The sequence below is a fragment of the Oculina patagonica genome, chromosome 9 (genome assembly GCF_052425735.1).
Source record: "Oculina patagonica isolate OP01 chromosome 9, crgOcupat, whole genome shotgun sequence".
In the NCBI taxonomy this organism is placed as follows: domain Eukaryota; kingdom Metazoa; phylum Cnidaria; class Anthozoa; order Scleractinia; family Oculinidae; genus Oculina; species Oculina patagonica.
Window position 1 is genome coordinate 4,106,213 of NC_135766.1, and position 15,553 is coordinate 4,121,765.

At 42.0% G+C, this 15,553-nt stretch overlaps 1 protein-coding gene across 1 annotated transcript in view; it reads right to left on the reverse strand.

Moving 5' to 3' along the window:
- Positions 1-4,257, reverse strand: part of LOC144665202 (uncharacterized) — a 35,753-nt gene extending 31,496 nt beyond the window's left edge. The window contains exons 1-2 of the mRNA XM_078526390.1: positions 4,179-4,257; positions 3,633-3,988 (exon numbers count right to left, since the gene is read on the reverse strand). Coding sequence (XP_078382516.1) covers positions 3,633-3,988; positions 4,179-4,254 — 432 coding nt within the window. The 5' untranslated portion in view covers positions 4,255-4,257. The remainder of the gene's footprint in view (positions 1-3,632; positions 3,989-4,178) is intronic.
- Positions 4,258-15,553: the final 11,296 nt, after the last annotated feature.

Genomic DNA, 15,553 nt, shown 5'->3' on the forward strand with positions numbered 1-15,553 from the left:
TGTTTTGTTTGGTATTTTGATTAACTGTGATGATCTTTAAAACTGATTGGTTCAATTTGCCTCTTCATCTGAGAGAAAAAGAGAGATGTAGTGATTGACAATAGTGTTTGACACTTACGGACTTGATTGCGAAAGCAGTGTAGATATATGAGACATCGAGATTAGAAGGTTGTAAGAATACAGAGATCAGATATAATAAAGAAGTTTACGACATTACAGTAAGAGGTAAGGGATAAGGTGTAAGGGATAAGAGGTAGGGTGTAAGGGGTAAGGGGTAAGGGCTAAGGGCTAAGGGCTAAGGGCTAAGGGCTAAGGGCTAAGGGGTAAGTGGTAAGGGGTAAGGGGTAAGGGGTAAGGGGTAAGGGGTAAGGGTTAAGGGGTAAGGGATAAGGGGTAAGGGGTAAGAGGTAAGAGGTAAGGTGTAAGGTGGAAGGGATAAGGGTGTAAGGGATAAGAGGTAAGGGGTAAGGGGTAAGGGATAAGGGGTAAGGGGTAAGGGGTAAGAGGTAAGGGGTAAGGGGTAAGGGGTTAGGGGTAAGGCGTAAGGGGTAAGGGGTAAGGGGTAAGGGGTAAGGGGTAAGGGGTAAGGGGTAAGGGTTTAAGGGATAAGGGGTAAGGGGTAAGGGGTAAGGGGTAAGGGGTAAGTGGTAAGGGGTAAGGGGTAAGGGTTAAGGGCTAAGAGGTAAGGGTAAGGTGTAAGGTGTAAGGGGTAGGGGGTAAGGGGTAAGGGGTAAGGGGTAAGGGGTAAGGGGTAAGAGGTTAGGGGTAAGGGGTAAGGGGTAAGGGGTAAGGGGTAAGGGGTAAGGATGTAAGGGATAAGGGTAAGGGGTAAGGGGTAAGTGGTAAGTGGTAAGGGGTAAGGGGTAAGGGTTAAGGGCTAAGAGGTAAGGGTAAGGTGTAAGGGGTAAGGGGTAAGGGGTAAGGGGTAAGGGGTAAGGGGTAAGGGGTAAGGGGTAAGGGGTAAGGGGTAAGGGGTAAGGGGTAAGGGGTAAGGGGTAGGGGGTAAGATGTTAGGGGTAAGAGGTAAGGGGTAAGGGGTAAGGGGTAAGGGGTAAGGGGTAAGTTGTAAGTTGTAAGGGGTAAGGGGTAAGGGGTAAGGGGTAAGGGGTAATGGGTAAGGGGTAAGGGGTAAGAGGTCAGGGATAAGGGGTGAGGGGGATGAGGCTAGGGGTGAGTGATAGGGAGTGAGGGGTAATGAGTAAGGAGCACGGGAAGGTTAGGAATTAGAGATAAGGGATAACGGATAAAGGTTGACTGATAAGGAAATAAGGGATAAGGGTTAAGAGGCAAGGGATAAGAGAGAAGGGAGAAAGGAAAATGGAGAAGGGAGAATGGATAAGAGAGAAGGGAGAAAGGAAAATGGAGAAGGGAAAAGAAGAAGTGAGAAGGGAGAAGGCAGAACGGACACGGGATAAGGGATGCAGGATAAGGGATACGGGATACCATACGGGATTCGGGATAAGGGATAAAGGATAAGGGGAAAATGATAAGGGATAAAGGATAAGATATAAGGGGTAAAGGATAAGAGATAACAGTTGAGGAATAAAGGATAAGATAGACAAGTGAAGGGAGGAGATGGGAGAAGGAAGAAGGGAGACTGGCGACGGAATAAGGGATGAGGGATAAGGAATAAGAGATAAAGCATAACGGATACGGGATAAAGAATAAGTGATAAGAGATAAGGGAAAAGGGATGAGGGATAAGGGATAATGGAGAAGGCAGAATAGCGAAGGGAGAAGGGAGAAGGGAGAAGCTAAGGGAGAAGAAGGAGGGGAGAAGAGAGACGGCAGAAGGGAGAAGGAGAGAAGGGGAGAGGGAGTGAAGGGGAAATAGGAAAATGGGAGAAGGGGAGAGGGGGTGAAGGGGGAATAGGGAAAGGGGAGAAGGGGAGAGGGGGTGAAGGGGGAATAAGAAAAGGGGAGAAAGGGACAGGGTGTGAAGCGGGAGTAGGAAAAGGGGAAAAGGGGAGAAGGGGAGAAGGGGGAATAGGAGAAAGGGGGAAGGGGAGAGGGGGGGAAGGGGGAATAGGAAAAGGGGAGAAGGGGAGAGGGGGTGAAGGGGGAATAGGGAAAGGGGAGAAGGGGAGAGGGGGTGAAGGGGGAATAAGAAAAGGGGAGAAAGGGACAGGGGGTGAAGCGGGAGTAGGAAAAGGGGAAAAGGGGAGAAGGGGCGAAGGGGGAATAGGAGAAAGGGGGAAGGGGAGAATGGGGGAAGGGGGAATAGTAAAAGGGGAGAAGGGGAGAGGGGGTGAAGGGGGAATAGGAAAAGGGGAGAAGGGGAGAGGGGGTGAAGGGGGAATAGGAAAAGGGGAGAGGGGGTGAAGGGGGAATAGGAAAAGGGGAGAAGGGGAGAGGGGGTGAAGCGGGAATAGGAAAAGGGGAGAAGGGGAGAAGGGGCGAAGGGGGAATAGGAAAAAGGGAGAAGGGGAGAAGGGGCGAAGGGGGAATAGGAAAAGGGGAGAAGGGGAGAGGGGGTGAAGCGGGAATAGGAAAAGGGGAGAAGGGGAGAAGGGGCGAAGGGGGAATAGGAAAAAGGGAGAAGGGGAGAAGGGGCGAAGGGGGAATAGGAAAAGGGGAGAAGGGGAGAGGGGGTGAAGCGGGAATAGGAAAAGGGGAGAAGGGGAGAGGGGGTGAAGGGGGAATAGAAAAAGGGGAGAAGGGGAGAAGGGGCAAAGGGGGAATAGGAGAAGGAGAGAAGGTGAGAGGGGGTGAAGCGGGAATAGGAAAAGGGGAGAAGGGGAGAGGGGGTGAAGCGGGAATAGGAAAAGGGGAGAAGGGGAGAAGGGGCAAAGGGGGAATAGGAGAAGGAGAGAAGGGGAGAGGGGGTGAAGCGGGAATAGGAAAAGGGGAGAAGGGGAGAGGGGGTAAAGCGGGAATAGGAAAAGGGGAGAAGGGGAGAAGGGGCAAAGGGGGAATAGGAGAAGGAGAGAAGGTGAGAGGGGGTGAAGGGGGAATAGGAAAAAGGGAGAAGGGGAGAGGGGGTGAAGGGGGAATAGGAAAAGGGGAGAAGGGGAGAGGGGGTGAAGGGGGAATAGGAGAAGGGGAGAGGGGGAGAGGGGGTGGAGGGGGAGAAGGGTAGAAGGGGAGAAGTTGAGAAGGGGAGTAGGAGGGAAAGGAGAGTGGAAAGGGGAAGAGGGGGTTAGGGGGAGAGAGGAAGAAGGGGAGAGGACGAACAATGGGTTATGGGGAGAAGGGAAGAAGGGAGTGGGGGAGAGGTGGAGAGGGGGAGAGAGTGAGAGGAGGAGAAAGGGAGAAGGGTAGAGAACGAAAAATGGGAAATGGGGAGAAGGGGAGAAGGGGAGAAGGAAAGAAGGGAGAAAGGGAGTGGGGGAGAGGTGGAGAGGGGGAGGTGGGGAGAGAAGGAGAAGGGGAGAGGACGAAAATGGGATATGGGGAGAAGGGGAGAAGGGGAGAAAGGGAGAGGGGGAGAATGGTAGAAGAGGAGAAGGAAAGAAGGGGGGAAGGGAGTGGGGGAGAGGTGGAGAGGTGGAGAGGGGGGAAAGGGGGAGAGGGGGAAAATGGGATATGGGGAGAAGGGGAAAAGGGGAGAAGGGGAGAGGGGGGAAAGAGGAGTGGGGTTCCTACTTATTATCAAAGTGGACGTTACAAAGAATGAATCAATATAAATCTTACCTTTTTAAAACCGATCGTCTTACATTCTGTTCCAGTTGTCAAGGAATTGAACGAGGTGTTACCAAGCTGAGATCGAGCAGACACAGTTCGGAAAGAAACCCAGTTTACTTCAGCCGATTCATTTGATCCTTTTCCATACTTAAGAACGCACACCTTGAATCCACTTGTGGTAACTGACTGGATCCATATGGCTGCGCTATTCCGGGGAAACGAGCTTTTCACTGTGTGGCCAATTGATGCGAAGACTTTTATTTGCTGCCCACCGTGAAAAGGATGTTGGAAAGAGATTCTTTTACAAGCAAACAGCCCTGGTGCAATGGTTGTCACGTTCTCTTTTCCGGCCTTAAAAGTTTGTGCTGTGGAAAAGATGAAAATAAATTAAACATTTTCAAAACAATGCGTTCAACTAAAAGCGATTGTTTAAGTAAGTGGAGCTTTATCTTCCTGTATTTGCCTTCCGCTTTTTTCCTTATCTCGTCATAAGTGGTATGAAGAAAAAGGAAAAAGGAAAAAGGAAAATCTTTAAAGTGGTTTCTTTTCGCATACCTTCACTTATGCGGGCACATAGAAATACGACGACGGTAAAGAACAAACGCATCGAGAGTTGCTGATTGTCAGACATCTTACTTCGAACTCAAAGGAAAATGTTCGCTGACGTATATTAATACACATGTTACGTGGCCTTGATTTGTACTTGTTTTTACATGACTAATTATCAGACAGCACTTGCTGTGACAATTATCTACCCTGAGGGCATTTATGTCTGTGTAAGTGTGTTTGTGGGGTGGGTGGTGGGGGTGAAAGGGAGGGGATACGGTGGTGGACATATCTTATGGCAGCCAAGTCACGTTTACATCTAAAATCGTTTGCTAATGCTACAAAGGAAATGACCTTCAAAAAAATACTATGTACGTCTGCACTATTTTTTTCTGTTCTCTTTCTTCGCAGATTTTTATAAAGCTGGATTACTAATTTGTGATCAATTGTCAGTAGAACAAGGAATCGTAGTATAGTAGATATAAAAACATCCACCAACCGTCCTATACAGCTCACAAGATCGTCAGTAATATTGTGTGAATTTTTCTTAATAAACTATTCGTCTCGCGACGTTTTTGCATATTTTACGAAGCAAATAATTGATTCTCGCCTTTGGCATAAATTGGAAAGCACCAAATTTCTAAACATTCCTTGAAAGAGATTTCATTCTGGTTTCTACCCTTTTGAATGCTTATAAACGCCCAAGTCACAAAAGTAAAAATAAAATATTAATTGTATTTTGCAGTACAAACACGATCTTTGAAATTTCAGCAAATTGTCGGTTCGCTTTGTTTCAGTTGTTTTATACGTGTGAATTTTCAGTTCCAAAATTGAGATTGTCAGCGAAGTTTTAGATTTTAAAATGATCTCGGTTGACATTTGAGAGAATTTTCGACACATTTAATTAGAGCGGCATGTTTTTAAATTTTAGCAAATTAAGCGGTAATTAAGCGACTTAACTCCAGATTTCTGTTACTCAGGGAGATCAAACAAAACACCATAAAAAAGTTTCGAATGTTTCTTTTATGATAAACTTATATGTGTAGACATACACGATTTTAAATGTACTTTTAGCGTTTCAGACTATGCGCTCAATTAATTCTGTAATTGCTCGGCTTAATGTAAATACACTTACCGCCAGCTTTCAAAGTCCTCTCCAGACAAAACAACACAAGCGTGATAAATAGTAAGGCCTTTGCCATCCCCAGTTCGGTAAAGTTATCAAAAGATCGTGTAAGGAACTATTGCCCCGTTATCTAGCTGTATATTAGGCCGTTCTTAATTTTTTAGCTTCTTTTCCCGCTTACTCCGCTAGCATAGTTACACTGATCATAGGTATTCTAATTAGCTACTCGGGTTCTAACGCGTTAACAATAACACTCACAAAGGGGTCCATGACCCATGAAATACATTTCAACTAAGTCGGTTTTGTCTCTTTGAATTATCGGTTGTTTTGACATTTGAATTGTTTCTCTTCTTCGGCCTAATAAATGCAATTGGTCTGATCGTTTTAGGCTACTGAAAAAGTTGGAAAGATTTCGTATGCAAATTTGTAAATTATAGCGACTGTGATACGGCATATCGATCACCGTGTATGGAACTCGCAAAATCTTGACTGTGCGAAGAACCTATGTAAATATAAACTTCAAGAGGTTATATTAATAAGGGTGTTTATGATGTCCATGAATTTAAATTAAAGAAACTGAGACGAAATATAATGGAAGGGATGATTACGGCATATATAAATTAAAGAAATATCTGTACTGAAATAAAATTTAAAGTCACACGCCGGGCACTGGCACATAACGACTGGTTTCTTTAGTAATTTCGATGATTGATTATATTTTTATTTCTGTTGTATTTTATTTGTAAATAAAATTATTCCCAGTACAACATGCTAGTATAACTTGGCACATTACGTACAGCACACCATGCTAAATAAAGTTGAGAAGAATGAGAGTATTGTCACCAAAATAACAAAATCTATGATCTATTTTCAGACTTAACAGCTTAAAAACCATACCCGTTTAGGGATGCACATAGGGGATCGAAAGTGCTAGCAAAGGGAAGGGTGGGTCGGTCTGTGGCAGAATCTTGATTTCTCGAACCTCCCGATAACTCGAACAAAAAGTCCTATCCCTCTAGCTCAGTCGAGCACAATAAATTCAATCTACCGTTTATTTCTCGAGCCAATATTGGTTTGCCTTGGAGGGTCCTTAATATTTCGAGTAAAAAAAAGACCTCATGCGATAAACTGTGAAGATCTCGGTACCAGACCTCCTAATAACATTTATACAATTATGTCGAAATTCCATTTTAACAGTGATGTTTATTACTTCTGTTTGCAGGTTGTTTTCAATGAAATCAGGGAAGACTTTTGAACAGAATAAGCTACATATCGTAGCAGATTCTCGAGGAGAATAGCTACCGACTGCGGGTTATACCTGCCCCTCGTCTCGCGTGGTCCACGCACTCGGCGAATAATGGCGAGAAGCCTGGAACGCGGCCCGTCACCACGACGACAAATTTAAAGGGCGCTTTTGTTGGTTGGGAAGCGAATGGAACGGCGTTTCCCAGAATAAAATTCCGGTGAATCGGAACAACCGAAAAATACCGTTCTATTCACAGGCAGCCCAAGCTAACGATAAGAACCACAGTACTCTAAGACTCAATTTATAAGGATTTGTATGGGGATGAAACAGTTTTCTTTTTCGATATAAAAATTCGAACATTTTATGAATAAAATTGACTTACACTGTTGCAGTTTCGTGTTCTTTCTTGTTTGCCAGCTCCTCGAGCCGATTTGAAGCGATTTGGACGAGTTATTGCTTTGCGAAATTTTGAACACGTGTACTTTATAAAATATTCCCAAGGCTGGAAACTATTTTCGACAGCATCTCACTCGAAGCGAAATATCTTCCGTGAAATTGGTCAAATCGCTACAGAATTTCCAGCACCGTAATCTCCGGTAATTTCTCTTTCCTATCGTTGTCCATTTAGTTCCGAGTGCCCCAGTGAACCGTAGAAAATTCTTCCAAAGTGCGAGTTTTTCTTTTCTTGTTATGCGCGGCCCATCAAACCACACACAAAATGGCGCCAGGTCGACAAAATCGACCTCAGTGGCGGAGGGCATGGCGATATTGTCATTAACTCTTAAATACGCTGTGGGATCCGGAGAGGGCGATTTTCTACAGGAAATAGAAAATCACCGGCACGTGATTCCTTAAACGCCGGTTTTTATTTCCGGTAGAAAATCGCCCTCTCCGGGTCTCACAGCGTATTTTGGAGTAAGTAACAATAACTCCATGCCCCCCACCGCTGAAGTCGATTTTGTCGACCTGACGCCATTTTGTGTGTGGTTTGATGGGCCGCGCATAACAAGAAAAGCAAAACTCGCACTTTGGAAAAATTTTCTACGCTTCACTAGGGCACTCGGAACTAAACGGACAACGATAGGAAAGAGAAATTACCGGAGATTACGGTGCTGGAAATTCTGTAGCGATTTGACCAATTTCACGGAAGATATTTCGCTTCGAGTGAGATGCTGTCGAAAATAGTTTCCAGACTTGGGAATATTTTATAAAGTACACGTGTTCAAAATTTCGCAAAGCAATAACTCGTCCAAATCGCTTCAAATCGGCTCGAGAAGCTGGCAAACAAGAAAGAACACGAAACTGCAACAGTGTAAGTCAATTTTATTCATAAAACGTTCGAATTTCTATGTCGTAAAAGAAAACTGTTTCATTCCCATACAAATCCTTATAAATTGAGTCTTAGAGTACTGTAGCTCTTATCGTTAGCTTGGGCTGCCTGTGTTCTACTCGACAATTATGCTGAGGCCCAGATTTTAACGATCCGGAATCAAACGAGTGCGCATAGTCAAGGGCGCTTTTTATTCGACCAAAACTTGGAACGTGAGCACCAGCCGGGAAATACTTTTCCATTCGCCACACGGAATATCCGTTTCAAACCGGTTTCTTTGGTCGAATGGAAAGCGTCCAAATTCAGTAGAAGCCGTGTAAAAAATCGCGTGATGTGCAAATTTCAGCGGGCACTCGTTGATCGTTCGAATGTTGGCTACCATCATGAATAATAATAAGGTAGAAAAAGCATATTTTTTTATGGTTCTTTTTCAAGTTTATTTTGGCCTTAAAAGGTAAGTAAGAATATATTATGCCTGAAGCATCCTTTGGGACATTTTCTTAATGTCTATTTCAGTTTTAGTACCGCCATCAATGTTCGAAATTTTCGCGCTGACGAAAGAAAACCAAAATCGAATGAGAGTTTGTGCAATTCCATTGTCTTTTCAACTTTATTTAGCTCAATGAAATGCGGCCAAACATGGGTTTTTCCAAGGTTTGTCTTGATCTAAGAGAATGGGAACAAATACATTTTTAACGACTTGAATTAAGCGAATGTAGAAGCAGAATCATTCACAATCAAATGATTTTAACATAATAATACATTATATTTTAATAGGAGGCCTGCAATCACCTTGGGGTGGTTTTCAGGAGGATCCTCTGAAAAAATAAATGTTAAACCTTAAAATACATTAAAATCTAAAATACAATAAAAAGCAAAACCTATGCGGTACGCTTACTAAGATTAACAACTAAAACAAAACTTTTTCAGTTTGTATTTAAAAATAGTTTTCGGCATCCGTTTCTTTAAAACACTTGGTAGTGTGGTCCAGTCATTAATGGCTTTATAATATGTTTTGCTTTTTCCCCATTCCGTTCTTGGCCTACAGACTTGGGCATGTAGCCATTTTGGGTATTATAACAGTGTTGTTGTTTCATGGTGGATCTGAAAACACCGAAATGTTCGGGGATGCTACCTTTCATTGCATCTTGCACAACACAACACCGGTGACCGAACCGCCTCGCATTTAAAGACATCCACCGCAACGACGTCAGGGTCTCTGCTGATGACATTTTCGACTTAACGATCTTCTTCGCAAAACGATTTTGAAAAGATAATTATTGATTCATTTGTGTTGCAAGACCAGGCTGGTCATCCCAGACAATATCTGCATAATTTATGTGTGGTAGGATAAGGCCATTAAAATATGATATGAGGCTTTTCTGATCCAGCATATGATAGATTCGATTAAAGACTGACAGGCGATGTCTTATTTTTTTGTAAGAGGCTATTGACGTGCATCTTCCATTTCCATTTCTCATCCAATAATACGCCTAGATACTTAAAAGATGAAACACGATTCATTTGCCCTTTAGTCTTCTTCACATTTAGCGTTAATTTGTTGTTAGTGTACCAGTCGGAGAATAGGGTAAAATCAAGTCGACGGGTATTATTAAGCTCTTGGGGTGTCGACGCAACAACTATTAAAACAGCATCATCCGCATACAATGTGAGTTCACTCTTCGTTACAGTAGCTGACAAGCTGTTAATGTGAACATTAAATAGAAACGGGCCTAGGATAGTTCCTTGTGGCACACCTAGGTCAATAGAATAAGTCTATGATACCTCCCCGTTTATATACACGCATTGCCGTCTGTCTGCAAGACACGATTTAAACCATCTCAGACTCCCTGGTCCTAGTCCTATGTGTTCAAGCTTTCCCAGGAGTATCTTGTGATTTATAGAGTCGAATGCGTTGGATATATCGAGAAATAGCATACCAGCAACTTTTCCTTTATCCATGGCATCAAGCACAGAGTTGTTTGACCCACTTGACCCACAGCTTGTGCCGTACACTAAGCCAACGTCTAAATCAATACCGATGTTTGTATAACCAACCCAGGTGATCTAGATAAGCATCAGTCGTGTGTGTATCACTCTCTCCAAAACTTTACTTAGAACCGGCAGCACAGAAATAGGCTTATAGTTTTCAACCAAGGCAGGAACAGTTGCGTCTGTAATCGATGTATTAATGAGATATGTTATCGAGGGAGCAAGCTCCACTTCGGCATCTCTCTCCAACCTTGCCGGTTTTTTGTCTAGTCCAGCTGCCTTGTTGACCTTCAATGAGTGCAAAATCTTAGACACAACTTTAGAACTGCCGCAATGAAGTTCGCATAGACTTTCATTATCAGTTTAGACAGCAGATCCGTATTTCTTCCAGGCATCCTTTGATATGAAGAACATTTTTTGGCAATGCGACATCCAATGGTTACAAAGAACTTGTTGAATTTAGAGGCGATAGCTTTAACTTCTGATATAATTCGTACACCTTCCTGCAACATAACTGATAAGGCGTATTTTTTTTAAGTGAAGGGATTTAAAGCGAATGGTACAGCGAACAGAGAAAACACTTTTTTAAGGCAGCACGGAGAGCAAGAGACAACAGAACACTAGTGTAAAAAATACAAATATGCCTCAAACTTGAAATCTTAATATATTTAATTATGCTTAACGTAGAAAGCTTTTAGTGATGCCATTAATTGTGATTTGCGCAGGGTTATATCATCTGATTTTCACTTAACTTATTTTGGCATTCGTGAAGTATATTTAAAAACCTAAATAATGTATTTTGTATTGTTTTAGCTACAGGCGAGTATAAACTATTCTGAAGCACCCATAACGTGAAGTTTGTTTCACGTGTTCCACTGTCAATCCACGCCAATGCTTTTGAAGTGAACATCAAACTTCAAAAGCGTATTAACTTAACGTGACATGTTAACACTAGGTTAAGTAACTAAAAATATAGTATATATAGGTTATTCACCAGCCGGGAGGTCCGTATTGGGAAAAACTGTGCCCGAGGTCTTGGATACCGCCCGAGGCCGCAGGCCGAGGGCGGTTCCAAGACCGAGGGCACAGTTTTTCCCAGTACGGACCGACCAAGGCTGGTGAATAACGTTTTTATTTTTTTCCTACTTCATTTGTTTTTAAAGAAACCTAGGAAGATTGTGTCACAAAATCTTTGTTTGTAAACGCGCGTCATTTCAATGTTGTGTCGATCGACGGATTAGCAAGAGTGTAAAATGCTGCCTGTTTGTTATTTAATTCGGAATAAAATAGCCTCGCTTAAATGAATTGAACCGAACTAACAGAAAGGTTTAGCATATTAAATTGACACTGAAGAGATTCAATAAAAGAAATTGAAGTAGTTAATATGGCATAAATTTAAAATCGAGCCAAAGCATTTATATCATTGACAAAACTTAACACTTTAAAATCGATTTCGGCTTCCCGATGAATGTTTTGAAAGAAATTGTGTTCGTAGGATAGTAATTCTCGGACGAAAAATATTATCTGACTGAAAGACAGTTTCGGTACAGCTATACATACTTGTTTTTAACGAATTAATAATCTCTGCGTTGATTCCCAGCAGAATTTCTTTGTGATAAACAGTGCGAAAGTGAAACTGAATGAAATTCGTAGTTTGGACGTACGGCACAATATCATTATTGCGAGAATTATTTTGACTGTTTTTTAATTAAGAATCTCATTTTCTTGAATGATAGCAACTAAAGTTTTGTTTTGGCAAAAAGTGGCTGATAAAAAGGCAGTTTTTACTCAAAATTGAAGTTTAAAACCGGTGCAGCTTACCGTAACGGCGTGAAAATGAATGCGAAATGACAAACAACAACAAAGTACGAAACTAGAACTCGATTTTGTCGATAAAGAAATGAATACTCGCCTTTAGAAGAACTTCGAGGCCTTTAATTCCACTTCTATTTTGTCTTTTCACATTTAAAACGGTTGGTGAGCAGCTATTTCGGTTTTGTAGAGCAAATCTTTCATGTGTTCGTTCGAAAAGAGTAGGGCACGGAGTTCCCGGTGTTGTGGTCTATCTTTTCGCATTGTGTTGTATACTGTGGAATGCTCGGTTATATTAGCAAATACTTGCTAGAGCCCTAACACGGCTCATAATCCCGAGGGTAAATAAAGTTTCAGTTTCAGTTTCAGTACAAGACTGCAAAATAATTTCGCGCGGAAAATTCACTCGACGATTCATCTCGCAACGGATACCGCCCGCTGTGAGCGGGCCGGATGGAAGAATACCGCCCGCTCCCGGAACCAATCAGATCACGGGATTTGTAGAATACCGCCCGCTCACGAACAAAGAAAAAAATAATTAATCCTTACTGTACAGCAGATATCAACAAGCATTTTTGAGTGCTGCATGTAATGTGCTTTTACTTAGTGGAAATGCACCTCTCCTTAATCGCGTTGCCCACTTGAGAGAACCACTTTTCGGGGGTAAAGGGTTTAATTAATTTAAAATTAAATAATTGTTTTGAAGCAATAAATTAGCTAAGTTGGTTTGTGTAAGAGCGGTTCTCAAATGAGTATCGAAAGTCATCCAAAGTTGCTTTGGTTTTACTTTACTTTGCTGTGATTGGTCTAAAAAAGTCGCGCCTTCAACTCATCCAATCAGATTCAACACTAAGCATCGCGGGTTTGTCGCGATTGCTCATTGCGATTGTTTTGGGTTTGGTTTTGATTCAAAGGAACTCAATTAACAACCGCTCAATGGAATGCTCTAAGAAATACTCCGTCGCTTTCCCAAGTGTGAACGGAATAAGTAACAGTAATTAAGAAGGTAGGATATTACGTAAGTTGTAATAGGAAATGTAATTAAATTCATGCGTCTAAGCCAGGCACAGTGGTATCGAAACAAATTCTTTTCTTATTATATAATACAATGTAACACTATTTTATTTTATACGCAAAACTTTCTTAACCCTCGGACGTACAAGCAAACTCATACCCCCATCATCGTACAAGGGGGGGGGGGGGGGGTGGATGGAACCCCTCCCCGGAGTTTTCGTTATATTAAGGCGTAGCGAAATTATTTTGCTCTGAGAAGAAAGCCCTTAGCTTACTCTACAAGATGACATAATTTTAATTGGCATTGACGTCATATCACGTCACGTGACGTCATAAGAGCCGCCATCTTGGATCCGCCATCTTGGATTTCAACAATTTTTTAGAAAGTCACAAAATAACGGAAATTGATGCAAATTCAAGCTAGAATGCTTATGGAATGTAAAAATAAACAAATCTTGCACTTCTGTTTTAAAAAACTGGAAAAAATCAAGAAAAATGGTAAAAATGACGATTTTTGGCAAGACCTGCATGTATTTATGACGTTGCCATGGCAACGTCGTATACCATGGACACATGGTTGACATATCAAAATTTCTGCAAAGGATGAATGAACAGCTACGAAAAGTTTCAGCATTGTAGGTTAAATGCTTTTTAAAAAATTTGGAAAAAACCTTACGGAGAGTAAGGTTTTTGGAGAGTGTTCATGAATATGTGTGATATTTACACGCCGGTTTGGTAATAAATGACTTAATTTTTTATTCTGTCATGTGGAATTTGTGTTCAACTATATCAGTGCAGTCTGAAACGATGTTCACGGCCGGTTAGCGGTATAAACGGACAGTTATCTCGTGTTATTAGGTCATGGGGAAAGATTGTGGCTGATGTAATAAGCGACTCGGTGCGAGAACGTTTGTTGTGTGTAACACCGCCGAAAGGGAGGGGAAGGGCCGAAAATTCCTCCAGTCTTACAGCCTGGGATATCTCTCTCGAAATGCCCCGAATCTCCGCAGAGAGATCTATAAAAAGGATATACTGCGCGTGATTATTCACCATTTTATTGACGCAACTAGCTTTAACAAATAGTGTAATGTAACCCAGGCAGTCCGGAATTCCTCGGAATAACTATGAATGAAAAAAGGATAGGAGTACAGATAGAACCAGAGAAGACCACTTAACTGAAATGTTTACTCCCGGGAAAGGGGAACGACAATGTAAAAGAGGGCAGGGATACTCTTCGTCTTGTTAAGGGTAGTAAATTGTAGATTTTTGTTGTAATTTTTTAGCGTTTTCAGGTAAGAACGCCAATATTTGCAAGCTATATTTCAGAGGGTCTATTATACTCTGGCGGTTTAAGCCAATTTTGAGTCATTTTCTATTTATCTGGAGGGTTACGGTCAAGAACTTATGGTGGTTTTTGTCTTTGCTGTTCACTGGTCTAGGAAGAACAAACTACGTATGGCAGTGTGCAGAATGAACCACCTCCTATAAAAGGCAATAGACCCACCTTTTAGGGTTGCATCCAAAGAAATGAAGAAACACCGTGCGAATGACTTTATCTCATCCAAGTCTGCATAGAGACCGAAAAGGCCAAACAAGAAGGTATAAAACTTACACAGGTTATTTGTCTGAAGAATCATACAAATTCTAGTTTTTCTTGTGAACTTCGACCGGTAGGCCTGGTTACCTATATTCTCTATTTTTCAAATTCTCTTGTATATTTCCAAAACAATAGTTTATGCAAAATTTGGGGGGCAAACAAAGTGTATTATGGGCAAATGGAAAATAGAGAATAGAGTTTATAATTTAAAAATCATTTGCACTAAAACGTTCTCATTCAAGTCTGCACACATAATAGACGCGAAATTGAGTGCAAAAGTTTTCCAAAAGCTTTCCACTCAAAGGCATTTAATTTATTAACCCTTTAACCGTCAGATTTCTGTGACTTTCTAAAGGTTTTTTTCTGGGCTTAGACATTCTGTAGAACTTCGTGATTGTATATAAGAAGTTCAAGTAAGAATGTGTGCTGTTTCGAAACACCGAGGGCTCAAATTTTTGTTGTGACGTCAGTAGTCGGCAGTGGCTTCTTTCGTAGGCGAGCTGTTGGCGTTGTTGGGCTTGGATTTGGCTCGTTTTGTGTTTATAAGTAATTTTTGGACTCATTTTTCACTGCAGAAGCCCCCAGGCTGGTATCATTAAGCTAGAATGGTGGGTAGAGGCCAGCATCTGAAAGAAACCAGAGGTGAGAGATGATTTTGTCTTGATTGGAACGCCAGAAATATTCGAATCGAAAGATGGCGGTTCATGGGTAAAGTTGTCTCTCTGGCCGTTCTGTGGGTGGATTCCAAGACCTGCCAAGGCATTTTGGACGAGTTCTGACTTCCAAAGAATGCAATCGGTGCAACATTTTGCCGACCGGATTGGGTGGCTCGACACTTATAAAAAGTACATGGAATGAAGGTAGGAAGCCTTTCATGCCGCCGCCATGACTGTTTTTCCCAAGCATCCCTATCGGTCACCAACGAGGAAATTACAGGTTTGCAAGCATAGCTCTAATCGAATAGTAATTGCTGAGTCTGCTGAATGATTGATGGGAAATTTCCTTGGTGAACGGAAGGGAATAGGGTTGAAGTTTGCTGCAAATGTATATTTTTGAAGTCAGAATTATTTTTTCATTAAAAAAATGGAGGCAAAGATGTGTGTTTTTTGTTGTTGTCCTGTTACGTAGAAAACGGGCATTTTCAGATTTGCTGCTGAACAAACAACCATATGCAACAGAAATCAAGAGTTGTAGTCAGTTAGTTGGCTTTTAAAGCTATGAAAATTATCACTTTGTCATAAAAAGCAGTCATTACTATCATGTGCCC